This window comes from Mchenga conophoros, linkage group LG10 (assembly GCF_057382185.1).
Source record: "Mchenga conophoros isolate Kocher_MC1m ecotype Shallow Benthic linkage group LG10, M_conophoros_male_GT1.1, whole genome shotgun sequence".
NCBI classification, from domain to species: Eukaryota; Metazoa; Chordata; class Actinopteri; order Cichliformes; family Cichlidae; genus Mchenga; species Mchenga conophoros.
The window spans coordinates 30,522,881-30,549,830 of NC_140535.1; the positions used below are offsets into that span (position 1 = coordinate 30,522,881).

Below are 26,950 nucleotides of genomic sequence, written 5' to 3' on the forward strand. Positions count from 1 at the left end.
TGATTACTTCCCCAAAAAAGTAATCCCGTTACTTTACTGATTGCTTATTTTCAAAAGTAATTAATTACTTAGTTACTTTTTAAAAACACGATTTACAACCCGAAGAGGTGATAAAGTGATAGATCTTTCAGCCCAATTCTACTTTTTCTACATAATCCATCATACAAAATGTAATCAAATGGAAAATTCCCTTTTTTTAACTTGTTTTATCAGTTTTAATCTTTTAACTTTATGCATCAAGCAAAAATTTAATTATATGCAACATTCTCTGACTGGAAGAAATTAGTTTAACATTTAAACCTATTTTCTACACATTCCAGCACATAAAATAAAATATTTTGTGTGTTTACACTCACTCTTTCAAATAGATGCAAGTAAAACACAGCAGAAAATAAATACGGTCCTGTTGCTCTATTTTCACCTGTAAAGCAGGACTCCGGTAGGCGGAGGTTTACCCTGGTGCAGGTGTGCCGCGGTCAGTTGAAGAATCCGCGAGTTTCTCTGTGAGTTTCCCATCACGTCGTAGCTACTCGGTGCTTGCTCGGAAGTTTAGGGGTTTTTTCGCTGTAAAAAGAAGTTTTCTTCCCACGCACGATGGACGCTAATGTTTTTGTCACTTTTTATGGAATCAAACTCAAAGTAAGGTCAGTGCTTCCACACTTTAAACGCTGCACGCTCATACTCTCTCCCACAATCGATATGTGATCCATTGTTGATCTGCACACAGCTGTTGTCACTAACGGCGCACTCGCTTACGTCACTGTCGTGAGACAGTCTCGCAAAAAATCACGGTTTTAGTAACGCAGTAACGCAGCGTTCCTACGGGAAAGTAACGGTAATCTAATTACCGTTTTTGCAATAGTAATCCCTTACTTTACTCGTTACTTGAAAAAAGTAATCAGATTACAGTAACGCGTTACTGCCCATCTCTGCTAAAGAATAAAGCTCATTATTTACATAGCACTAGCTTACAACAACAGTTGTCGCATGGGGGTTTTATAGTGTAAGGTAAAGACTGTACAAAGGTAAAGAGACAACACCAGTGAGCCAGCACTTGGCGACAGTGGGGAGGAAGAACTTTCTTTTTAAAAAGTGACTTTTGGTAGAAAGAGACTCGGGGAAGTTACGGGGAAACTGAGGAGAAGAAAAAGAGGCCAGATCAGCAAGTGGTGAGAAAAAAAAAAATGTTCAGTGCATCATGGGAAATCCCCCAGCAGCCTGAGCCTACAGCAGCATAACTAAGGTTAACTAAGATTAAGCCCAATCTTAAAAGTAGAGAGACTGTCTGCCTCGTGAATCCAAACTGGGATCTGCTTCCATGAGGTCTGCTCTCAAATATGTCAAACTAATCATTTAAGGGACTATGTTTGTGAGTGTGAGGTTTGAAAGTTAATACAGAGTTAAAATTAAGCACAAAATCAGCAAAAATCTTCAGACTCATGTTACGGTTCAGTCTTCCCAACATCTCACACCCATCATTTGCCTCTTCCACTGAGCTCTTATAAACCGTCTAACAGAGAAGAAAAATACAAACTTACACCCAGCAAGTCAGCATATGAAGACAAACACAGACAAACCAGAAGGTTTGGTGACAACTGTGACAGAGAAACTGAGAGATCGCTGGGATCCTGCTGATATGTTAGAAAGGCTTTCTCTAACTGAGCACTTGTGCTGGTTTAAATAACACATATGTAAATAAAGGATGACAGTTTTGGTAACTTGTGTTATTTAATGACATGTTAATTAGCCATGCAGTTAGCCTCCTCCCTGAAAAGTATTTTTAATTTTATTTATATAGCAGCAAATCACAACAGTCGGCTCAAGTTATGTTGCTATTTATTATTTCCCTTTCATGTTGCTTCCGTCCAAAGCAAGAGAAAAGTTGATACGATGTTGCTGACACTCACTTTTCACATACACAGTGCTGCCGCTGGGCAGCACCACCACGTTGGATGAAGGGCTGGGTGGCCGTGGAGATTTCACTGTTGCTCCTATAGGGCCGCTGGTCGCCGTGGTGCTGGTGGAGGTGCAGGTGGTGCTCGTGTAGGAGTAGCACACCACGACTACAGGGAGGAAATGAAACACATCATTCAATGCCCAAAGTGTTTGAAAACAGCCAGAGTCCGATGCAAAGTGAATGTTTCTGGCTTTACCCTCTTTGTTCCCTGTTTCAGCTGGCAGCAGGAGGGAGGCGTTCTGATTGGCCGTGGCGCTGGCCACAGCGTTAGCTGTGACTGTAAAGGCCGTCTGGGGAACCAGCCTCGGCATCAAAGGAACAAGCCTCCGCCCTTCAATGGACCACTCAGAGGAGCTGTTTGGACCCGACATGCTGAAAAAGAACGGAAATCTGATTAGAGGACGGCACGAGAGGAAACGTTATAAGTCCTCAAAGTTACTCAGGCTCAGAGTCAGGGTACAACAAAGGCCTGTTTAAAACCTAAAGCTTTTATTTCCACATGCTTTCACTCCACACCTTACAGTTTGACAAGCACTGGAGCAGAGGTTGGTTAAATAAATAGCCAAATAGCTCATTGTTGCTAAAGTGAATGAGGAAAAGACTAATGAAAACTTTTAGGAAAACCTGAATACGTCCCTTTTGCTCTCCTCCACAGACATTACAGAGCTGGACTTAAACAGTCTCATACTTACTGATAAGCGATGGTGGTGAGGCGCTCATCGTTGACAGCCCTGCGGACCTCTGCGCGATGACGCTCTGTAGAGATGCTGTGAGGGCAAGGGTAAAAAGGAAAGGCTGGTTTTAAATAAACCTAACTCTGCAAGCAAAAGTGAAAGAAACTATTTAAAAACAACAAATATTACCCGAGGATTTTAGTGAGCTCGCCCAGCAGATCCTTCTTGTCCTTTGTCAGGTCTCCTTGGGCTCTCAGAGCGCTGATGACCCCAGCGTACGCCTCCAGCTCTGCGACACACAAACATCAGTCTGTAAATGTTGCAGGTCTTTTGCATATAAAAGAGATTCAATCAGAGCCACTGATAACATTGCACTGCTTTGAGCTCACCCAGTTTCCGCAGAATTCTTTTGCACTCATCCCTGCCCAGGTCAAGGATGGTGGGCCACACCACCGGCATGGTACCAGCTAGCACTGGTTTCTCCAGCTGAATCATTGGCTAAGAAGACAGTAAGCAAGAAGGCAAGTTAGGACTCGATTTCCCATAAACCACAGTGCTTCATGGTTAAGCTCACCAGGCCCCGTGCACTCTTTCTTCAAGAGCTTCAGCAAACTGTCATTCCATGGAGGTAAATTGGACTCATCCCGATATAACAAGCAGACTTTTTCCTGAATATAAAACAAGTCAGCACAAAGAGTTTTACGACCAGGACTAGCAAAAATAAAACCGTTAAAACTATTTTTATACAGAATTTAATTTACTCAAGCGCAAATATATTTATGTTTATCGAATGGCCAAAAATAACAGGGAAACGCTAAGACTTCTAATAATTAAGGTAACACAGATTCTGTTTTATATGAACCATATAAAATAGGCCAAATCCTGATGAGGTCTCTGACGTAAACAAAGGGGACAGTCATTAAATGTGGAAATGAACCGCTTCTCCTTTGTTTCCCTTACATGTAGCGACATCTAAAAATCAATATGGGACAGATACCACAAATTTTAACAAAATAAATAACAATATTATAACAGTGACAACACAATGATTTGGAAATGGTCTCATATCTACATGGCACCTTTCTCTAGTCTTTCTCACTACTCCAAGCCACTGTAGCCGTACATCAATACAGTGCTTTATTCTTCAGTATTAAGCACTTTATCTACCTCACCAACTGCTCTAATATGCAAGTCTTTGGACAGTAGGATGAAGGTGCTGGACTATTAAAAAACACCAAATGTCAACACATGAAAAGGTGTGATAGTCCACCTTAGGTAACAGAAGAGAGTTAAGGGAAGCAAGTTCAACCTAGCCAGGCTTTCTTTGTGATAGCTGACTTGAAAAAGCGTCAAATCCAGATCAGAGATAACAACGAAGAGAAAATATAACACTTCTGGACCATTTTAAACTGAAACGCTGAACATAAGCTGCTCTTAATTAAGTTTTTCAGCACATTACCGTGGTGATCCAAGTAAGAAAAGACCCACCTTCGTAAGAATGAAAGCTATTAACCCCTTAATCTCTCTTCATACTACACTGCTCTCCATTGTATTGTGTTCATTTGACCTGCTACCTCTGCTCTTTGCTTAAATTTAATATAGGACTTTCAATATCCGGTCACAGGAGTATGTAAGAGTATGGAACTACATTTGTTTATTTCATTACATTTTAAGTTAAAGGTTATATTTTTTAAATTGCAATCACTCTTCTGCATGCTTTTTAAACTTCTGAACATGTTTCATGTATGTGCCTTTTATTATGTGTATGCCCACTTAAACTGGATATATATTACTATATATAAATATATATTAGATACATGGCCACCAATTAGACAACCTATTCATATTAATAACAAATGCTATAATCTTAACAAATGGATTGCTTTGCAAATAAAGTAGAAGAAAAACCATTATCTTGTAATTTGCATTTCTAAAACAAATACCTGCACAAGTCTGAACATGCAAAACAGTCTGCAGTTAAGCAGTCTGCAACCAGCGACTGCACTTGACTCATTTAAAGCATGGATTGCCACATCAACACAGCTGTCAGTGGAAACAGGGATGTTCAGCTATTAGACAGACGTAGTTTAGTATCACATCTTTGGTTGGTTCATTTTACTCTAGAGCAAAAAAGCTGAATGAAGAGGCTCCAAAAAGTGTGCTTTCTGTCGGGGACTGTGTACGCCTCTCCCGGCTAGATTGCCCCAGACCAGCCCGCACAGATGTCAGTAAGAGCTGAACAGTTAACAGTCGGTGTTCCGCCCATCACCGGGCCTCTCAACCAATAAACACTGCCAACAAAATACATAAAAATTCTTCTTTGGTTTAATCTAACTCAACCCTATTGCAGACTTTACATGCCGAAGAGCACTGAAGGTGCTAACACTTAGAAAAGGAAAGCGGTTTTCTCTCTGGGTCAGGCATTATGCTGTAAACAATGAAAAATGTTGCTGCTACATTTTCTGGGTCAATTTCTGTTAGTACGTCGCAAAACAACGGTGCATACCGCCTTCATCAAACTGCCCCGCGATGCTTCCAGTGCGGTGCAAATATGTCCAATAACCTCAAGATACATACTAGCATGCCCCCAGAATGAAGTACCAGTAGATGAGCATCATATTTAGTCATCTTGATGACAAAAACCTTTGCAGTGGATGCTGTTAGCTTAGCTTAGCAACCTAGCTGTTTCTATGAGCCAAACGTCTCACCGTCCGGTAGCAGTGCCACTTCAAGGCCTTCGGAAAGCCGCCATCCCAATAAACATGGCCGACCGCAAGACATTTAGATAGTTTACCACATCGTGAAGGAGATCTCTAGTGAAAGTGCCAAAGAAAACGGGAGCTAAGGTGCTAAAACAGCTGATCTGCCTAAATATGTGACAATGTTTATGTTGTCTGTTTTTTTTTTAAGTATCTGTGGTTGGCCTGTGGACGGATGCCCTTCTTGTTCGTGTAACAATCCTTGTTGCTGCTTCTTCTGTACCAGTGCACTGGTGCCCCCTACAGGCGTTTGATTGTAAGTCCGCCAAAGACAGTTGATCAGCCAGTTTACAATGAACCACATTGTCAAATAAAGATCTATAGTCTCCGGGTTGACTTAAAAAACAAAACGAAACCATAATATATAGTGCAATATCGTCAACTAAGACAAAAAAAAAAAAAATCAAAGCAGGGTCAGGGCCAAAACCATTGTAAAAGACTGATATCACCTTGGCACCACCTGTTCGAACCTGCACATTCAGATTAACAGTAACACATATAGTAATATATTAATATTCTATTGATATGAAGTACGCTCATGTCAGAAAACTTTACTGCAGAATAGCTCCAGACCTGCAGACATCAACTGACCCCTGCACTTTATGGTCCAGTTGCCTCTTTTGTATTGTGTGCATGTGCTACTTTGTGATTTGCCTAATGTTTATTTCTTTTTTTGTTTTTTAAGTAACAGTTTTAAGGGATGCTTGTGTAACATTTATTTAATCATACATGAATGTATGCATGTAGTTTCAACCTTGTTGCACCACACAGGAGTGGCTCAGTGACTCATCCCAATCTCAAACTGCTTTATTTCTAATGACAACAAAGATTTCTATTCTATACTATATTTTTACATGTCACTTGTTGTCACGTGTTGCTTTGTCAATTAATAGCGAAATATTGTAATATAATAATACTTTATGCACGGATCAGTAATTGTTCTGGAAACTAAATAAATCTGAATTGAAGTGGCAGCAAAAACTCGAGAACAAATAAAAATAGAAACCATTTAGATAATGCAAAACTATTAACTCTGGTATTAAGGATAACAGAATTTGATCCATTTACATTTGTCCAACCCATTTTACATTGTGGGTCACACAGCCCAGTTTTGTCTTAAGTAGTGTGGACCAGTGGCCCTTCTCTGTCAGTGTAAAGAAGTTTATACATATTTATATAAATATAGTTTATAGATTTAAATATGCAGAACGTTTTGAGTGTATGGATTATTAAAGCCAGGAGGTTCATAAAATAAAATGATTAATCAGCTAACAGATTAAAGCAGCTTAAGTATCAGACAGACCTGTTAGTTATTTAAAGGGATAATATTAAATGAGAAAACTCTCAGTGCGCTATATTCCAGTATATGCTGAGGAAATTAAGAAAAGAGGAAATTAAGTCTGCACCCCCAGAGCGCCTTCTTAATGTGCTCCAAGCCACGCTGAAATAAAACCGACATCCATGTATGGCATAAAATAGAAGTTAAACAAAGCAGCAGTTTAAATAGATGAAAACACGTAAAGACTTTTCTACATAATATCTGCAAAACCCGATCCTTTACAGCACAAATTGTGCTTGGGTAAAGTGTATCTGTGTGTAATCAGATTAACTTTAAGAGTGTGTTGCACAGAAAGTGATTCACTGTTAGATAAGGTAAAAACAAACAAACAAACAAACCCCACCATATTCGTTATAAAGCGTATAGTTTAGAGAACTCCGATGGGCTCCTAAACGCATCGTGATGGAAGGTGTGTTTTTCCTCCTCTTTTCACTTCTTTTTTGGGGAGGGGGCACAAAGCATTTCCTCTTTCCCAAATGCATCACACAGCAGAGCAACGACCGCGACTCTTCGCACAAATTAGCGATAAGATCGGCTGCGGGATGCCCCAGAAAGCACGAACCGTCCACATCCGCGCAGTGAACAACACCGGGACGTCGCGCAAATAAGAGGGGGGAAAAAGTTCATTTTGGATCCAGCAGCCAAAGTTTGACGTAATTCTCCCCCGGACACCAGGAATAGTCTGGAGTGTCATCATGGAAGTATTTCCTAAGGAAAAACAAGAGATTCTCTCTCTCTCTCTGAACTTGAAGGTAATCTGAGAATGTGAAAGCTGGGGAGAAAAACCAGTTTTTTTCCAGATGTCCATCTCCTGATGCAGGCAGCGGCTGCTTTCTGAAAGAAGCGAATTTCATTTCATCACTTCTGCTGGAGTTTAAACAGCTGGATCGTCCCATAGATACATAAAAACACACATCCTGTGTCTCCGAGGAGCTTTACTTTTGATTTTTAAACCTTCATGCTGGATGTAAAGACTAGGCAGCGTTTCGGGGACGTGCATGGACGCGTAGGAGACGAAATGAAGAAGCAGTTTTAGTACAGAAGAGTCGGGAGTTATGATGGTAATGTTGTTTGGGTGAAGCCGTCGGAAACTCACAAGGGAAGCCCAATGAGTGGCACACAGTCAACACTCGCTGACAAGTAAGTTCGCCACTCTCTCTCACACTCTCATTCTCTGCGTGTCTTTATTTGTTGCTTAATTTTGGCTTACGTGCTGACGAATGGGTTTTCGGGTCAGTTTTGTGAATGGAAAGACACCTTAGTGCACCACACCCGATTCCATTAAAAAACACCTGATTTTAAAATATATTCCCGGCTGGAAAACATAAACAACACATAATCGGATTGGATTATTTGTATTTTAGTTTCGTATTTTTTTTTGTTAATTCGGCGATTTAATGATTCAATTCATCTATGTATTTTAATGCTTAGACTTTTTTATTTTAATGCTTATTTTAAATGTAAATTAAAAGCTGGATTTTAATACACTTAAAGTTGTTTCATCTACTACTTGGACTGCCGAACAAAGCACACGGCTTTGATGAACCCTTAAGCAACTTTAATAATCTCACAGCAACGTTATCCAGGTAATAACGACAGGGAAAATCAAAATTTACAGTTTTCTCAGTGGAGTTCATGAACATGTCCATTGTAAAACTAATTGGCCACAGAACTGGGCAGGGTTTTCCCCTGTTTGACTCCAGAATATGACTGTCAGAGTTGAACCAGAAGAGGGATATTTCGTGGTGCTGCTATGTTTTCAATTAGTTGTCTCTAATATATTGCTTAATTTGAGAGTTTCCTGAGTATTTTTGTTGTATACTCTTGAAAGGCATCCATTAGTACTTGTTCAGTGAGTCAGCATGTTTTCTAGGATACACACAGGAATCACCACCAGTCACTGGACCTTCGACATCTCCAAATCCTTGACTAAAGTCACATGACTTCAATACAGGCAGGGAGTTTCACTGACAGGCTGTAGCAAAGGGAAGCAGGTATAATGTATTAACCCCCACCCTTATTAATCACTGATAACAACCTCAAATAAAGAATCAATCATTATTTTATGTTTTCATGTTGTTCGGTGTCTTCCTTCTCTGAGATAGAAACATTACAGGCTGACTTTGACTCACATTCAATCCCATATAAGCTATTTCTGTATTTGTTTTTCTTACACTTTGCAGTCAGGAGTTTTCTTTGAGGAAACTATTGAATAAAAGCACACATGACTGCCTTGGAGAGTCAAACAAAGTCATTTGATTTCTCGACCTTCAGCCTGCAGGAAGGACCCAGTCAGTCGACTGCTTTGCTGGTTTTTTAAGACAACGAGTCTCTTCTGTGTTCATATCTGCTTAATGATCATACAATCTTAATGATTCTTAATAGGCCTTAGAAGAGAAAGCCTGCCAAAATATGACTCATAAATCATACAGACTGAGTCATGTAACTCAGTCTGTATTTGAAACTAGGACTGTCCTGTATAACTATTAACATTGACACAGGTGTTCTTTTTTTAAATTAAACTAAGGCGCTGGTTAGCCTAGTTTAGCACAGTAGCTAAAAGTATCAGGAAATTGCTTATTCTGGTCTCGCTCCGACACAAAGGTACCAAATGTGCTAATGTCACTGTTAAAATAATGTAGAGAAATGGTTAGTAATGCATTTTTAGTTGTGTGTAAATTTATTTAGAGATATGCAAGATGTTTATTTGTTGGAGATCTTGATGAATGAGCGATATTTGGAGGTCTCTGTAGGCCAGGGGTGGGGGAACTCCAGGCCTCAAGGGTCTTGCAGGTTTTAGACGTGTCCTTGATCCAACACAGCTGATTTTAATGGCTAATTTACCTCCTCAACATGTCCTGAAGTTCTCCAGAGGCCTGGAGTTCCCCACCCCTGCTGGAGGCCTTTTTGATTTGGAGGAACCCTGGCTAGCTTGTTGACATCACCGAATCGTTGGTGAGCGGTCGCTGGAGTTTGCGGGCTGTCATCAGGTGAAATCAGTCAGGAAGAGGGTGTTGAACCAAAAACCTTCAAGTGATTGGTTTGGTTAGTGGCTCACTGGTCCAGCTGCCTCTAGTTTGCATCAAAGGCTTTCTCCAGATATTTGCTATTTACTCTCAGGGCTGTAGTGAAACTTCAGAAAGTGCCACACAAACTGGATGACGTTGATGGTTGCCACGGGAACACGGATGAGCCCAGAGGCCTGCATGACTGGGGCCCTACACACAGCTATAGAAGAAGTGATTATCAATCTTCTTAGTTCACTCTGGATGAAACTACTTAAGAGCATGTCGAGAAATGTTGTCTAAAACCACCACAATGATGTTTATCCATTAAAAAAAAACAATCAAGTCCAAGATTGCTGGAACTATAACCACAAAAAGCAGTTTGGTTTTAATAAATTCTGATCTTCGCTGAGATCCTTTAGATATAAGCCGCTTAGTTCATGATGAATATGAGGTCATTGTTTATTACATTTTTAAACTAGTTAGCAGCTTATAATAATAATAATAATAATAATAATAATAATAATAATAATAATAATAATAATAAACTTTATTTATAAAGCACACTAAAAAACCAAGGGTATACCAAAAGGCTTGACAAAATAAGATAGGGAAAAAAATTTGGGAGAGGGAAAAGAGAGAGAGAAAGGACCCGGCACGTATTAAATATAAAACCATGAGATTCATAATACATAAAAGTTGCAGAGATAATGATGATGTGCTGCAGAGATTTGCAAATGATGTAGTTGCTATTATTTGCATCAGCTTTACGATGATAGCAGTTTCAACTAACATGTTTGTTTGTTTGTTTGTTTGTTTGTTTTTCTTGGATAACGTTTTGGCACACATTGAGCACCATATAGGCCAATAATGATCAATCTAAATATGAGCCAGTGTTGCTTTATTTAAATTGGTTGACCAAAATACTGATTGGGTCTAATATGGAAATATCCATGCACCATATTTTAAATAACTGTTATGTGAAGGGAAAAAAACTTATCAACTTTAACAACAGCGCTATAAAATAATAGTAATTATAAATTTTGATTAAGGACACGTGGAAAAAGTGCAGACCTCGATCAAGAATGAAAATTCCCTCCACAGGGAATAAATTATAAAAAGCAATAAATTCTCTGGATCCAGAAGAATATCTCATTTGTTGAAAACATAAAAATAATGTTTCCTCGTTTTCTTATTCAAATTTAATATGTTACAACTTTTATTTCTCCTCGGATGTCATGTTTGATAGTGATCTCAGGACTCACTAAACCATCGTGAGTAGTGATGGGCGGTGTCTATGAAGGGTGGGGGACGTGATCAATTCAAACTTGTGGTCAACACTTACAGGGATTTCCTCATTTAAGGGAAAGGGTTACCCATGCTTGTCTTTGATGGACACATGCTCATCTGCTCAGTACTTCACTCATCACAGACCTGTTGTTGCTCAGGCTCGTGTGGCTGAACGCCACATGGCCCTCTAAGAATTTAGACCTGGACGCCACCATCTCGAGTAACTAGTTAGCATGTTGTTCATTATAACCAGACAAATCGCTCTACCACTGACTAGCTGTCCTCCACCACCACCACCACCACCACCCAGTGCAGTGACTAGTAACAGCATTCCTGGTTTGAACCTGCGGGGCAGCTTCAGTGTGGAGTTCACATGTTCTCCCTGTGCCTGCATGGACTCTCTCCTCCCACAGCCCTGTTAGGCTAATTTGTGTATCTAAATTGGGCAAAGCTGTGAATGTTTGCCTGTCTCTACGAGACCTGCCCAGATTGCATCACTCTTGGATAAGCGGTAAAGAAAATTGAGGGGTAGCCTAACAAACAAAGAAACAAAGAAACCCAACCAATTACATAACCTTCTTGGCAGAGGTAATGGATGAAAAATATTGTATTGATTAACGAATAAGCCCTGACAGTATCATTTCCTCTGGACAGCTTCATCTAATGATCTCACGTTCACTCTCTGCCTCATCTTTATGGAAGAGCTACAACTGGAAACGTGACACTGATCATGTCTTTGTCTATATTAATTATTTACCAGCCTCTAACTGTAGAAATGGTAGTGCGCTGTGTATTTGAGGTCTTTGTTATCTGTGTTTTCATGAAATTCTTGCAGATTAGACGGCTTTGAATGGGACTGCTGCCGTCAGATGTTTGCTCGATGTCGTGCGATGACAAAGTGTCCGTCTGTCCCTCGCATACACACCTCTTTGTTGATATAATTTGTTTTACTATCTTAACAATACATGCACATTACTACATTACTGAAATGGCTCGTCATTGCCTGGTAACAAATGTGCCAACTCCAGCAGTGGTTGTGTCACGGCCTGGGGGCTGTCCAAGTGTTTCTCAGCGAGAAGAATTCAGCCCCCCCTTTGCAAGGTTTCTGGTAACATTTGCGATATTTTACGGTCTTGATGGGACACGTTCTCCCATCTGCCTCGCCTTGCAGAAGAAACCAAAACCATCCTCTTTCCTGAGGTTAATGAGTCTTGCTGGGCTTCAGGCGCAGGCACAGCTTCCTGCAGGTTGGACAGAAGCGGTAAGCTTTTAGACCTACAAAGGAATTGTTTATTACAGCTGGGATGGATCGGAAATATGGCTAAAAACAAGTCGGCAAAGGAAATAAACTCAGACAAACAGGTTAGACAGATTAATTAAAAAAAGAAAAGAAAAACAGTGAAATAATGTCTTTTGTAAACAGTGTTCACAGTTTGTAGATGTGCTTCCTTGTTCAAATTTGATCCATCCTGCTTGTCATACGTGTGCATGTGCAATGAGGCGTCATCACTTTTAGTTTTATCTCCACATGGTTTAAACTGTTTGGATAATCTGGTGGTTTGTTTATCAGACTGCTGCTGGATATACTGAGGTCAGTCGGTTTTGTGGAGAATGATATTGATAGAATTTAGAGGACTGTTTGTAAAATGTAAAGATGCAGTTCTTTTTTTTTTTTACTTTAACAAAAATTGAATGTTGAGGAGAAAAATGCTGCAGGTAGGAACAGTGTTCTTCATGGCGTAAGCATGCACGATTGTCTCCATTTACCTGGATAATAAGGTCAATCTCATACCACTACCTGGGCTCTGACGCTAGTGAACGTTAGTTGCTGGTACAAACCTGATGAAAAGGACATCAAAAGCTAAGAACATGCAAAGGCATGTAAATCTGTCCCACTGACTTCCTGTAGAGCAATGGTTTCCACTGGTTTATCTTGGGATTCAGTCATTAGTCAAATATACACCTGCACATAGGTTTATGAGTTCTTGGTTAGCAGTTTATAAAAATCCTTTAGGAAAAAAAACTTCTATTAAAGATAATCCCCGTCTGTTGGCGCACGGCGATTGTGGGATTATGAGGGCGAGACGCATTAAAAGCCCCTGTTGACAGCGATCAGGTTAATAAGGGAGAAACGTATTAGTTTCACGATAGGGACAAGTCACAACTAACCACCGGTGTGGATGACACATCGCCTAATGAAGAGCATACAAAAAACCTTAGACAGCATTGTGAAAGCTACTCGTCTCATGGCTTCAGCTGTCAACAGCTCTCAGCCCAGGAACGTCATCTGCTGCGAGAAGTTGGTGTCGAGATCTAACATCTCGTCTCACACAAATGTGCTCTGCTAAATAAATAAATAAATAAATAAATAAATAAAGCACTGTGTCTGAGTCTGCTCGCTGAACTGCACAAAAGTGCTTGGTAGGTATGTGCTGGTGGAGTTCCTGACACTCAGATAACTGTCACAGAATTTCCTTAAGGATTAATAAAGTATTCTGATTCTGATTCTGATGATGAGCTTGAGCTGTAAAATTTGCCTCCAAAGAAGTGATGACATTTCAGATGACATACAGTCTATTTTCCACAGATATGATTACAGATACTCCTCAAAACTTTGGCTTTATCTTTGATGCACTTAAAAGTTGGAAAAAGGCTGCAGAGGCGAGATCAGGGAAGCAGTAGGATGCAGGAAGGAGGAGGTCAGACTGCATATTGTCTTTGTTGGAAGCTCATTTCAGTGCAGTTTCTAAATGCTCCCCGCCCCGTACTGTAAACCTGTCAGAGATTTTTTTGCTTTTTGCTTTTTTGTGAGTTTAAGTGATGCTGGTGTGGAGAATGAGTTATAAACCCAAACGCTTTGTTGCTCTGAACAGCTGTGTTGCTCTTTGTCAAACCGTTTTGCTGATCTATGGGTCCCCCCCCCCTCGCCTCACTGCCCTTTACCACCAGAGCCCAGACAGGAAGTGGTGACATCATTGCTAAACAATGTCCATCAGGCCCTTCCTGACTAAAACTCTGCTGGCGACACATCAGTGCAGGCTGACTACCAGCCGGACAGAGATCACGACATTTACAGTGCAAGAGCTTGCTAATAGAAACTGGAAAACCGCTGGGTTTCCCTGACTGTAAGTTGACCTGAGATAGGATACTATATTAATGCAAGTTAAACAAACATAATATCCACAGGGAAGGTAAAAAGAGGCTATTTTAAAAATATATTTATAGGATCTTGTTGGATAAATAAGCCAACATTAAAAGGGTTTGAAAGGAACTTTATTAGTTACACCATGAGGTTATCAGGTTGAACCCCTTCATGCCTTTAGAACAGCTTAATTCTTCATGGCATAGATTCAGCAAGGTGATGGAAACATTCCTCCGAGATTGTGATCCATATGATATCCACATGATAGCATCACACGGTTGCTGCACATCCGTGATGCTAATCTCCTGCTCCACCAGATCCCAACGATGCCGTTTGAGTCCAGTGAACTCATTGTCATGTTCAAGAGAGCAGTTTGAGATTATTTGTGCTATCCTGCTGGAAAAAGTCATCAGAAGAAACTCACTGGAGATGGCAACAGTATCCTAGTCTTCTATTGTCCAATTTTTGGTAGCCCTGTTGAATTATAGCCCTGCTTTTTTTTTTTTTTAGTTTTTTTTTTTTTACTTGGCTGACAGGAGTAGTACCCAGTGTGGTCTTCTGCTGCTGCAGCTCATCTACTTTAAGATTGTGCATTCAGTGATGCATACTTTGGTTTTAATGAGCTGCCTTCCTAACAGGCAGAGTGATCTGGCCATTACCCTCTGACCTCTGACATCATCAAGGCATTTTCACCAGGGGACGTGCTGCTCACTGGTCATTTTCTCTTTTTTAGACCATTAGAGATGACATTGTGGGAACCATCCCAGTAGATGAGCAGTTTCTGAAATACTCGGACAGTGCAGCAGTTAACTTCATGTTGTTCTTAATGCATGCAAGCATCAAAATTGGCATGCATACCGTGTCCGAACAGGAATAAACACACATTTTAGCACGTGTAGCCATGTAAATACATATATTTGACCTTTTATAGTAAATGTGGCTGAAACACACAGCTTATTTCTCACTGCTGAGTTCATTATGAAGTTAGTCCACATGATCAGTTTCTTAATAAACCCTGAGATTATGCAATAATTTGTCTTGTCACCTGAGGACAAACAGCTAAAAATTATATGTGCCTTTACCTTTACACGTATAATTAATGTGTTAATGTGTTTTATTTTATCCAGCTAGGGTCTGGAAGAAGGAACAAAAAGTCACCTTTCTGAAGCTCTGTTTGAAATTCAGCAGGTCATCCTGACCAAGTCCACATGCCCAGATACACTGAGTCGCTGCCACGTGATTGGCTGATTAAATATTTGCTTTGCTGAGCAATTCAACAGGTGTACCTAATCAGTAATCAGTGAGTGTACTCTCCCTGTTTTTTTTTTTAATGCAATCATGATTTGTGAGGCCAAAATGTACCTTTTGTGGTACCTGAAAATAATAAATTAAGTCTTTATTATTTAAATTATACATACACTACAGATTTAGTCCTTATATAGTGCTGGGTGAGTCTGTTTAATATTAAAACATCCATTTGAGGATGACTGGATAATCTTTAACAGCCCTTGTCGAGCGTTTTGATTGGATCACTGCTGGAAGTTCACAAGCTTCTATTGAATTTGGATGTTTGTGGAGGGAGCCAATAATGTCACATGGAAATGCAGAGTGATTTATTAATGGAGCAGGCATGATAATATTCATTTTGGAAAGAGTTGTTGTTTTACTTATGGAGAATTGATCTTACTAATGATCTTTGTCTGTGCATTTGTTCTTTTTTCCCCAAGGCAGCGTTCATGTGAAGGTGGTCCTTTCTATTTAGTCCAGGATCCTTGAAATAGAGGGATTGGGGGGATGAAAATCAAATGAGTGATAGAGAAAAATAAAATTAGAAAGGCCATAACATATCAGGGATTCCACCCTGCGTTAGTGACACTGATGTCATAGAAATAGGGCCATCTATGAGCTTTGCAGAGGGTGCATAGGTCCTTCAGTGACACTTTATTTTATTTTGGCATCATCTCTCCTGTTGCTAAATATCAACTTTTTCACTGGGAAGTAGTGGGTTTGGAGCTAGTTTTGGTCTTTTTATAGGCTTTGTTGAAATAAATAAAATATTAATAAGTATTGCTAACTTTATCCCTCAACAAAAAACAGTGACAGCCCAAACCAACTTAAATATCTCACTTTATATGAGACAGAGAAGCTCAGAGGGATATCAGCTGTGCCATCAGCAGATGTGGGCTGGCACTGATGAGCTGACGTGACAATGCTTGACTTTGTATTCTGCATGAATGCTACGCTCAATATTTTGGGGGTTGGGGGCTCTATGCACATTTCAGATTCCACAGACCTCAGTTAGCATGTTAAATGTTTGAGTTCATGACAGTACGGTTAGAAAAAGACTGAACTAGTATGATTTGTTTGGAGGGGTTTCCAGGAGAAAGCCTCTTCTCTCTAAAAAAGAACATACCAACATAACAGGTTTAGGTTTGCAAAGATTCATCTCAAGCACAGGACTTGTGGAATGATATCCTTTGGAAGATAAGACCAAAGTGAAGATGTTTGTGCAGATAAGCTGTGCTTGATGTTGGCCAGACATGGCCCTCTTCGTTATGCATTATGTCTCAACACCTCACACCAGCTGTGAAGCACAGTGGTGGAGGAGGCATGATTTGGGTACCTTGCAGTTACTAGGCTGAGTATGAGCTCCTCTGAATGCCAAAGTTTTGTAGAGTGAAGTGTGAGCACTGTTTGCTGAAATTGAGTCGTGCAACAGCGTGTAAACATGTTTACAACAGAATGACTGAAAAAGAAAAGAATCAATTTGTTGCAGTGGTGCAAAGTCCAGACTTCAGCCTGACTGAAATGCTTTAGTGAGCTGTGGATAAATAAATGCCCCAAAACTTCAAGAGATATCAAGAAGAGTCATGATGAAGTAATATAAAAAACAATTACATCAAGTTATTGCTGCTGAAGGTGTTTCTAGAAGCTACTGAATCGTGGGAGGCATAAAGTCCTGTGCAAACTTTCTTCTCCAAAGCCTCAGAGCTGGTGCAGCTTTGATACTTGCACATCTCTGTATTCCAGCAAACAAACTACAGTACCAGAAATTTCCAGTCAGTCCCACATTAAGACCGCGGCTTTGGTTATTCACCTTTAAAATCAACTTTTTAACCTATTCCTACATTCTTTATATTCTTTTAGGACATTTAATTTGGGTTACAGAGAGCAAAATTAAAGCATAAATGATTTTGCATTTTAGTGTAGCCTGCTGCTTTCATAATAAACAGCGAGCGCTACTATATTTGGAGTTTTAGCTTCGTACTCATTGGCGTTCCAGTTTTCCAGCTCTCTGGAGCTAAGTCCTTTGCTGCTGTTATCATCCCACAGAGGAATTGTCTGGTATTTTTGGCATCTGAGGCCCGAGTAGATTGTTGCATGTTTTTTTTTTCTCTTTTGATAGCTTTGCAGTAAGCAAGCAAAGAAAGTCTGAGCTGTGACCATGTATTCCAGCCCAATGAGACTAAAACAGTTGATTTTAATGATCCCTTTTTTTCTAAGCTTCCAGGAAACGTTTCACATGGACATGAACTCTTTTCCTCCTTGTAAGACAACAAAAGGAGGTACATCGATTGTTAGGACTGAAACATGTCCCATTACTTGGTTTCAAAGACTGTCCAGCATGGTCAGATTCATCGAAGAGGTCGTCTAGTGTGATTTAGATTACATGGATCAGTTTTTCAGGACAAACGGTCCTATCAGGATATACGTGCTGCACTGTAAAAATATTACATCTCTGAACGGGAAAGGGGAAAAAAGTAATCCCCGAGCATTTAGTTTAGCTGATATTTAATGACTTGGATATCATGTTGATGGCTTAGGCGTCACAGTTTAAAGTGGGTGTGTGATTTTTGTGCTGAACATTCGGTAGATGTGCAGTTAAAGGCATTTTAAAACTGGTTTAATAACATCTGTGGCTACGAAAAAGACACCATTAACTCTTTAAAGTTTTTAATAGGCCCACATAAAACACGTCGAGGTTCCCCATCTGTCTCTTAACAGCTTTTTTTCACTGAATTTAGGAATGTTTTTTCTGGTGACAATTTCTGAAAATGGCCCTGGCATTCAGAGTTTAATTAACTCTCCAGAGGGAAGCCATATTATTGCTGGCAACTCGGGGAGCTGTCATGGCACTTAGTGGCTTTCCTGCTGGATTCTGAGTAGAGCCCGGCTGATTTCTACTTCTGACATTGTTGACTAACTGGGGTTTAAGTAGGCGAGTAGCAGCAGGGTGCTGCTAATCAAAGCCACTTTATTATCAGTGATCATCAGCAAGTATGAGCAGATAAGTTTATCTGTCTGGACCATACAGGCTTGTGTTAACACAATGTCAACAATATCTCCCCAGATTTCACTTCAGACCTCAGTTGGCATATTAAATATTAAAGTTAATGACAGTGAAATTGGGAAAAACACTGAACGAGTATGGATTGCATTGAAGGGTTGCCAGGAGAGAGCCTCGTCCCTCTAAAACAAACATGACAGCACATTTTAGGTTTGAAAAGTTGTATCTGAACAAACCACAAGACTTCTGTAACAATGTCCTGAGTACAGAGAGACCAAAGCGGAGATATTTTGACATAATGCACAGCTCCATGTTTGGCTGACACCAAACACAGCACAAACGTCTCATACCGACTGTGAAGCATGGTAGTTGAGGGGTGATTATTTGAAGGACCTGAGCACCTTGCAGTCACTGAGCCAACCTTAAACTCCTCTGTTTACCAGAATATTCTAGAGTCAAATAAACTGGCTGATGCAGCACTATAGTGATCCCAAGCACATCCTAAAAACTACAGCAGAACAGCTGAAGAAGAAAATAATCAAGGTGTTGCAATGACAGGTTCAAAGTCCCGATTGAGATGTTGTGAGATGTGAGGAGACGTTAAGAGAGCTGTGCATAAGTGAATTCCCTCAAACCTCAGTGAACTGATGCAACGTTACAAAGAAGAGTCGGCTGAAATTCCCCTAGATCAATGTGAAAGGTCGATAAACTCAAACAGAAACTGATTACTTTAAGTTATTGCTGCTAAAGGTGGTGTGTGCTTTCTTTTTCACTCGACTGTATGTCAGCAACTTGCAGTTTTGAGTTTTTATGCACACTCATAAACCTTTTATTTTATTGTCAGAGTGTCATAACTCTGCGTGTTGTTGTGGAAGAACAGTGAAGCGTGTTTTCAGGCGTCACAAATGTTTTCGGCCCAAACTGCACGAATGTGTCGTACACATCACGAGCTGAGAGCTGAATTCCTCCCTCTTCTCATACACTTACTTACTGCCACCCCATGAGCAGGACTTAGTCTGCCCTTTTCTCACCATGTCCTATCAGCTGCTAATCTCTTCCAACCACGGCAAGGAGGAGGTTCAGATCTCAAGGTTAAAACCATAATAGTCTCCTGTTCAGCATAACCCACAGTTATCTCTTTTTGTCTGTAATTGTGAGGATCCACTGCATGTTTAGTCTGGTTCGTTTTCCAGGAGCCCGGCATACCGGAAAATATTCCTACGTCTTTGTCATATGGTATCCCAGCATTTAATTACTTTCTTTCCTTTTCTTTGCCATAAGGAGAGTTTACACTGGATTGTTCACTTTGGGAGGTTTAGCTGAAATTTCCTAAGCCCAGTCTTCTGTCTTTCCTCAAAGACACCTCCTTCCTCCTCCTCCTTCCCGCCTCCCTCCTCTGCTTCTTTCTCAGCCCTCTCCCACATTCAGGAAACTCAGGCCAAGCCAAAAACCCTGGTCCCTGTTTCCGGGAATGTGTCCCACAAAGCCACAGTATAGTAAGTTGGCTCTGACGTGGGAGCCATTGTTAAGAGCCCAGGGCCCCCATTGTCCGAGGGAGGAACAGCAGCACAAACAAAACCCCCTCTTCTGGAACGAGTAGGGAGGGACGAGCTGAGGGAGCCTCAGCTATTAATAAATGAACTGCCACCTTCACGTCCAGCTCCAGTGGGGGATATGCTTATAAAATCCAAGAAAGTGGGAGTACATGGAGCTTAGTGAGTTGTTTTATTGGCAAATTATTCTAAATTAGACATCAGCAAGTCTGTAGTTCCACTTAGGGATGGACTAAGTGGAACTACAGACTCATCGACAGTTTTATCAAGTCAGAATTTTTAACCTACTTTAGAGACAGATCCCTGATAATCGGTACACCAAGGTACCTCAAAAAGTCAACTCAGTAACGTGTTAGTATAATTATCCCCTCAGGATAATCAGATAATTGCTTTAAAAATGCAAATAACTGGAGGTAAAAAATAAATAAAAAAAAGCAGGTAGCTAAAATGCAAATGAGCGCCTTCATGTTGTTGAAATGTAAAGTTAAAGTAATTATAACTACAGACAATAGTAAAAAATGTGATTCAGGCTTTAAACATGTTTATTTCTGCTCTGGTTGGGCTTTTTAACATTGGAGTCTATGGGGCATTGACTCACTTTTGAGCCAGCCTCATGTGGCCACTAGAGGAATTACAGATTTTGGCACGCTACTAGGATGAAGGGAAATGACTCGAGATGGCTTTATTTTGCCAAGATAATGAAAAGCTGCACGTTTATTAAAACAGATACCCGTTAGAAGGATCTTTACAAGGTGGACAGAAACATTTAAACATCAATCAAAACATCTGCCCGGCTCTGCTGCTCCCACACTGCTTCCTGTGAAATAATTTAATGCATATTTTGAATATGCAGATACCCATAAAAGCTAAATGAATGGATGCCATGATGAGCAGCCAAACATTTTATATATATTTATGTATTTCATATAAGAATGAAAAGAGCAACATCAGGATTTCATTTGGAAGGACATTCGGAAAACAACTTCAGCTTTACTTAACTGCAGCTAAACTTTGACTTTTAAGGTTTGATGTTTTGTCTCTTTAGGACTCCAAGCATTCTCAACAGGGAGCCCACAGACTGGAAGCCAAAGAATGAGAAACCCTCTCCTTCCCTCAAACATGAGTTCGACCCTACAGGTAACAGACACAGATTTCTTTATTTTCTTGGATTTGTTGATCACTTTTGTTTTCTCATTTGCTTCATTCACTTTCTGCAGAATTTTCACTTTGTGAATTCAATGTGAAGGTTTATCTGTAAATATCCGTCATAAAGGCTCGATGAATGACGACGGATCGATTCTTAGCTCGTAACTCAACTTTCTAATCTCAGCTTGTACCAATGTGCGGGTGCAGAAATGAATTGTTTTGCATCACTTGAACGTTCTGTGGTGTTAACTTCAAATTAAGTTTAAATATCTTTCTGCTTTCAATAATTGGACAGACAAAAAATCAGTCTTTGCTCAGGGAAATAGCACAATAGTACGTAGACAAAGAGTTCCAGCTTCATCAGTGATGCAGCTTTCTTTTCTACACTTGTACTATTGAAGTGTTATTTTTCTAAGCCTGAACTTTTGCATCCAATTTGCTTAAAACTTTAAAACAGATATTGTCCACTAGAGTATTTATCACAGAGGCTGGCGGGGGAGCGAATAGAGATGGTGTGGGTGTAGGCTGTGCTCAGAAAGAAGTTGTGAAGGTGGTTGCCTGGGTTGCCGGGTTGACATTAATCCTTTCTGCCCTTTTGTTCACCCTGGAGTCTTGAGGCTCCTCATGGAGTCCAAAAGACAACCAATTATCCACTCAACTCTCTCTGATGGTTCTTTGAAGTGGGAGTAACCAGACAGGCAGATTGCACTAAACTTCCTCAGTGGCTGCAGGAAGAACATCAAGTTTTCCTGATCTAGCAGATGTTCTTTGCAGATTTCATGTTGCTGGTGAGGTTGATTTGTAGGATTTTATTATAGACGCAGCTCGGTTTGCAAAATGAGTCCCTGACCTCAGAGGACTGCAAAGATTGGTCAGATTAAAATGAGAACTACTAGCTGTGCTCCTGGCGTGAGCTGATGGGCATTTCTGTGCCATTTATGCGACATTTAGTTCAATGTCTAATTAGGGCGTCGCTTTCTTACCACTTAAAAAACAAAACGTGGGTAAGACCAATGGATGAGATTAAATCAGAGTAATATTTATTCTACTCTTTGTAGCAGTTGTCATTTAAATATATTTTTGATGCATATTTGAGACGATACAAGTTAGGTTTTATATAACTTATATCTTTTTCTTTTTTTTTCAAACATAACACAGATCTCATTGTGAAATTACATCAGTGTCTTTATATATTTAATTCATTCCCACTGGATAATAAAATCATGGTTGGTCTAGCACTGTACCGTTTTACCTGATCATTTTTATAAATATAGTGTATATAGTTAACAAAGAAGTCTGTGCATCTTTCATGTTAACAGGAATGAGGAACGAGGGGGATCATAGAGGATAACCACACTGCAAGTGCAGCATTTTAGTTACAGGCATTAGGTTGTTGCATTCAACCTTTAGATCAGGGCTGTCAAACAGTAGAAGTCCATCATAAACTCCAATCCGTTCACCTGAATGGCTTTGAAAAATGTGAAGGAGGATCAATTTCGGACTGTTAAATGTATTTTTATAAGTTTTACAGCTTTTCCTGCTGATAGAGACCGCTCCTGTGGCCATTCATACTACACCAAAGTAAATAAGTACTGGCTCTACAGTATAAAAAAGAAACTATTTCCTTTTATAGTTACAGTACAGTCTGGGCAATGAAACCAAAACATTTTCTGTAATTTTATACATTTTGTTCTTGGAGTTTAATTCCAGAGAGTCGTGCTCACAGATTTGTTTATTTACTACAACAACATTTCTTTATCATAGAGAAACACTGTACTGGTAGTGTTGAAATCGCACTTCCTCTTCTTATATTAGGAAGTGTCAGTGATTAAATGTGCAGTTAAACTCCTTTTTAGTGACAGAATGTACAGTTTCACTTCTTCTGCCCACTTAAGATCGAAATGGAGGTACGTGTGACCAACATCTCTGCTTTAGATAGGGAGTGAGTTTAACCCTTTCATGCATGAATTATGACAACCACGATCAGGGTTTTTTTTTTTCTTAATTATTTTTATTCATCTTTAGGCATGAAAAAATACTTTTGAACTTCATTTTTTAAACATGTACTTTTCAAAGGGTTTTTACATGTGAATGCACTTACTTACATATGAATTTGACAAATGAATAAATAATATACACTGTGTGTTGTGTTTATGTGCAAGTATACCATCAACACTGACACAAATACAATAAAAAAGCCTTTGAATAGCTGTCCACTGTAGTGACCACTATGCGTGAAAAGGTTAAAAAGATTATTATTGTTTTTTATTTCTATCTGTGTGATTCCTCCTGTCAGGTTTAAGCACTGTGCTGTTGTGCCTTTGGCCCAGAATCGTGTGCTACTGTAGTTTTAAGCTTTAGAATCGGGTTTGAGGCCTATTTGCCTACACATATCTACACAGATATTGTTCTCTGCAAAAAACAAACAAAAAAATTCATCCTAAGTGCTGAGGTTTGGTATATGTTTATATAAAGTTGAGTGACATCTGCAGAATAAAGATAACTTCTGAGGTAAGTGAAGGAAGATTTGATAGAGGACCTAAAACTGACCCTTGTGGAACACCATACTTTTTTTTAAAGTATAGTTGTCATACAACTTCAGATCTAAATGTGTTCCAGGTTATTATTTTAGATTATGTCTTCATGCAGAGCAGAGAACAATCAATACCATCACTATCACAGCTTTAAAACAAAGATGTGGTCATGTATTTAAAATCTGTGTTAAAAATCAGCTTTTTCCAGACACAACAACAAATTCCCTCCAACAAGTTTTACTTTAGCAATATAAAGTTATAAGTACAGATGTTTTCTCTAATAATAAAACCAGGCTGTGATGTTAAAACAACAAATAGGCAACCAATGACTAAGCTAGTGTCAACCTTTAGTTCTGCTGCTCTGTGGTATCTATTTTGATTTTCTCAACTATTTTAAACATTATTCCAGTGAACTCTTTCCAAGAAATGAGAGGAAAAATGAAGATCTTTTAGCAGTGAGTCTCAGCAAAGACGGCAGGAGACTGTTTAAGAAACTATTTTCATTTCAGTCTTGTAATTTGTCACTTCCTGTGTGAATGCTTTTTTTTTTCTCCCCCGCAGTACCGGATCGAGGTTTATAGTGCAAAAGAATGAGATTAAACTTCATATATTACTGCTCTCAGTAATTTTGTAATGTTGATATCAACCACATCCAACAACAACAGCAGTGTGACGCTTTCATCTTTGTAACGCAAACAAAATGCCACAAAACAAAGTCGTCCACAGTTTGTTTTTGGTTTTTTACCGCTTTGGGTACCGTGTGTGTGTGTGTGTGTGTGTGTGTGTGTGTGTGTGTGTGAGAGACAGGTCTGGTCCAGCGCTGTGTGATAATCCAGAGAGATGAAAATGGCTTTGGGCTGACAGTAAGTGGAGACAACCCTGTGTTTGTGCAGCTGGTCAAAGATGGTAAGACTCTCTTTCTTACTTCTTACACACACACACACACACACACACACACACACACACACACACACACACACACACACACACACACACACACACACACACACACACACACACACACACAACTTCTGACCCTCTCCTGTCTTTTGCATTATAGATGGAGCTGCAATGCGAGCTGGTGTGCAGACAGGAGATAGGATCATTAAGGTTAGCTTCCTCATTTATTTTCTTCTTGCCTCTGGGATCAGCAAATGAACCTTAATGAGTCTAAAATACAAGAGCACATTAGCACCAATTTTTCCTTTGTTTTAAAACTTTTTTTTTATTTAGTTCCCCAAAATAAAGATTCAAATCCAGTTCTTATTTCTTAGGAAATCTGTATTTATTGTACACAATGGGATGGGTATCAGGCATGTTTTCAGAGTGGTACTTCTGCTCCAATGTAGTATCTGTACAGTAAACCTCACAGATAATGACAAAGGGATTAGGACTGTGTAGTAAGTTGAATGCAGGATGTTTTTGTCCTACTGTTTCTTGACTTTGGCACAAACATTTTCAATGTTTTCTCAAGGAGACATTGATAGTGTGCAATTTAAAACGCGCCACAAGTAGTTTAGTTAGGACTAAAAAAGGAGATGGATAGTTCCGTAAGCGGTGATGTGCATTTATTGGAATGATGGAGGCAGTAAGAGCAGCCGCAAGATGACCCAAAAGGAAAGAAAAATCAGGAACAGCATCAGAAGGGAAGCTGTGATGGAGGTGGGTTGCACAAAGGCTTGCAGATGTGCAGCAATTATTGGACAGGCTGCTGCCTTGTTCACTGAGGGTTGCCACAGTTTCTAGCTCCACATGCTTGATTTGGCGGATTTTTACACCAGATGCCCTTCATGATGCAACCCCAAAGGGATTTTTATGTTCTCCAGGGGTTATTAGGAAAGATAAAGTAGCTTAAATGGCGCTCCCTACGTGATTTGCTAATTTGATGCGTATAAGGGTGTCAGTTGAGCCATTAGGTGAGGTGGGCTGGCATTTAGATCAGCTGAGCTGCTGTTTGTGGCAGGATTTCACTTTGTACCTTCCTGAACTGATGCTGTGCTCGATTTTCAAACAATAGACAAATGAGAGATACAGAACAGTTTCATGCTTCATCACTCTTTCGCCTCTGCACAGCTGGGCAATCACAATGAGACGTGGTAATGACTGGACTGATGACTTTAGAAAGTTAAAAAGAATCTATAGATTATTTGCACTGTAATAAAATATCAGAAAACCAACATGCAGTTCACAGTGTGACCTGTTCATGTTGTAAGTCCTGCTTTATCTCTATCCATTTTCTTCCATCCCAGCTGTTTGTGTTTTTACTTTTCTTAGAAATATTATAAAAACAGGGTCTCACAACAGCTCACATGCTTTCTCCATGCTTTCTCCATACTTTCCCATCTGATTTTTACTGGTCTATCAAAATAAAGGCTATAAAATGCCTGAAAAAGTACTATAAAAGCAACAGAATTAATAATAAAGTGATCAGCTAACCAAATGTTTTTCAGCCACTTCAGCTTTGTGTCACAAAGCTTCTTCCCTGTTATGAATGCATGCATACATTTCTTGTGGCTCTTTTTAAACATGTTCAGAAATAACAAATGAGCCACTAAAAGCACAGTGAAGTCAGTGAGATGGACTGATGTCCACGGATAATTTTGATGTTGTCATGGGGTTTGTTTAGAATAACAGAAAAACAGAATGATGCCACATAGAAACAGTGACTACCACGAATGAAATAAACAAAACAGTATAATTGTGGGTTTTAGGCTTTAAGGAACATATGTTGGTCAGTTGTAGAAATTCTTTGCTAATGCTTTTTGTCTTTGGACAGGTCAACGGGACCTTAGTTACACATTCAAACCACCTAGAGGTTGTAAAGTTGATAAGATGTGAGTATGCTCTAATTATTTACATCCTTAGTTTGCTGTATCACATCTGTTGTGTTGTTTGTGATTTACAAGGCTCATTAAGAAGATATTATTAAGTCAACATAAACATTAGTTGAGTTGTTTTAATCCTAAACTACATTTGAGCAAAAAGATCTTAAGTGACTTATCAGAAAAGATGAGACGTGTCAGCTAACATTGTATTATTATATATAGACTCAAAGTCAAAACACTGCCTTTATAAGTTATTGCAGCATAAGTGCTACAGTTAGCAGTTCAAACAGCACATTATCTCATGACATAACATATAAGCATACTTGCTCTGCAGATTGCTTATTGTTCCTCTAACGGTCTGACACATTGGGTTGTCTAAGCTGGTTCTGATGGCTTTTATATTCTCCCCTCCCTTCACCCTCCCTTCATTCCTTTCCC

At 39.6% G+C, this 26,950-nt stretch overlaps 2 protein-coding genes across 7 annotated transcripts in view; one reads left to right on the plus strand and one right to left on the minus strand.

Annotated features, from left to right (window-relative positions):
• The window catches only part of emsy (EMSY transcriptional repressor, BRCA2 interacting), a 28,620-nt gene extending 23,003 nt beyond the window's left edge, over positions 1-5,617 (minus strand). Inside the window, exons 1-7 of one of the 5 annotated variants that reach the window (XM_085289790.1) lie at positions 5,340-5,617; positions 3,206-3,299; positions 3,021-3,129; positions 2,821-2,920; positions 2,650-2,724; positions 2,154-2,329; positions 1,908-2,063 (exon numbers count right to left, since the gene is read on the minus strand). In XM_085289790.1, coding sequence (XP_085145916.1) covers positions 1,908-2,063; positions 2,154-2,329; positions 2,650-2,724; positions 2,821-2,920; positions 3,021-3,126 — 613 coding nt within the window. In that variant the 5' untranslated portion in view covers positions 3,127-3,129; positions 3,206-3,299; positions 5,340-5,617. The other 4 variants (XM_085289791.1, XM_085289788.1, XM_085289787.1 and 1 more) reach the window with 4 other exon arrangements.
• Positions 5,618-7,210: 1,593 nt separating this feature from the next.
• Positions 7,211-26,950, plus strand: part of arhgef12b (Rho guanine nucleotide exchange factor (GEF) 12b) — a 46,978-nt gene continuing 27,238 nt past the window's right edge. Inside the window, exons 1-5 of one of the 2 annotated variants that reach the window (XM_085289793.1) lie at positions 7,211-7,869; positions 21,031-21,144; positions 24,495-24,593; positions 24,748-24,797; positions 26,464-26,521. In XM_085289793.1, coding sequence (XP_085145919.1) covers positions 21,036-21,144; positions 24,495-24,593; positions 24,748-24,797; positions 26,464-26,521 — 316 coding nt within the window. In that variant the 5' untranslated portion in view covers positions 7,211-7,869; positions 21,031-21,035. The remainder of the gene's footprint in view (positions 7,870-21,030; positions 21,145-24,494; positions 24,594-24,747; positions 24,798-26,463; positions 26,522-26,950) is intronic. The other variant, XM_085289792.1, reaches the window with a different exon arrangement.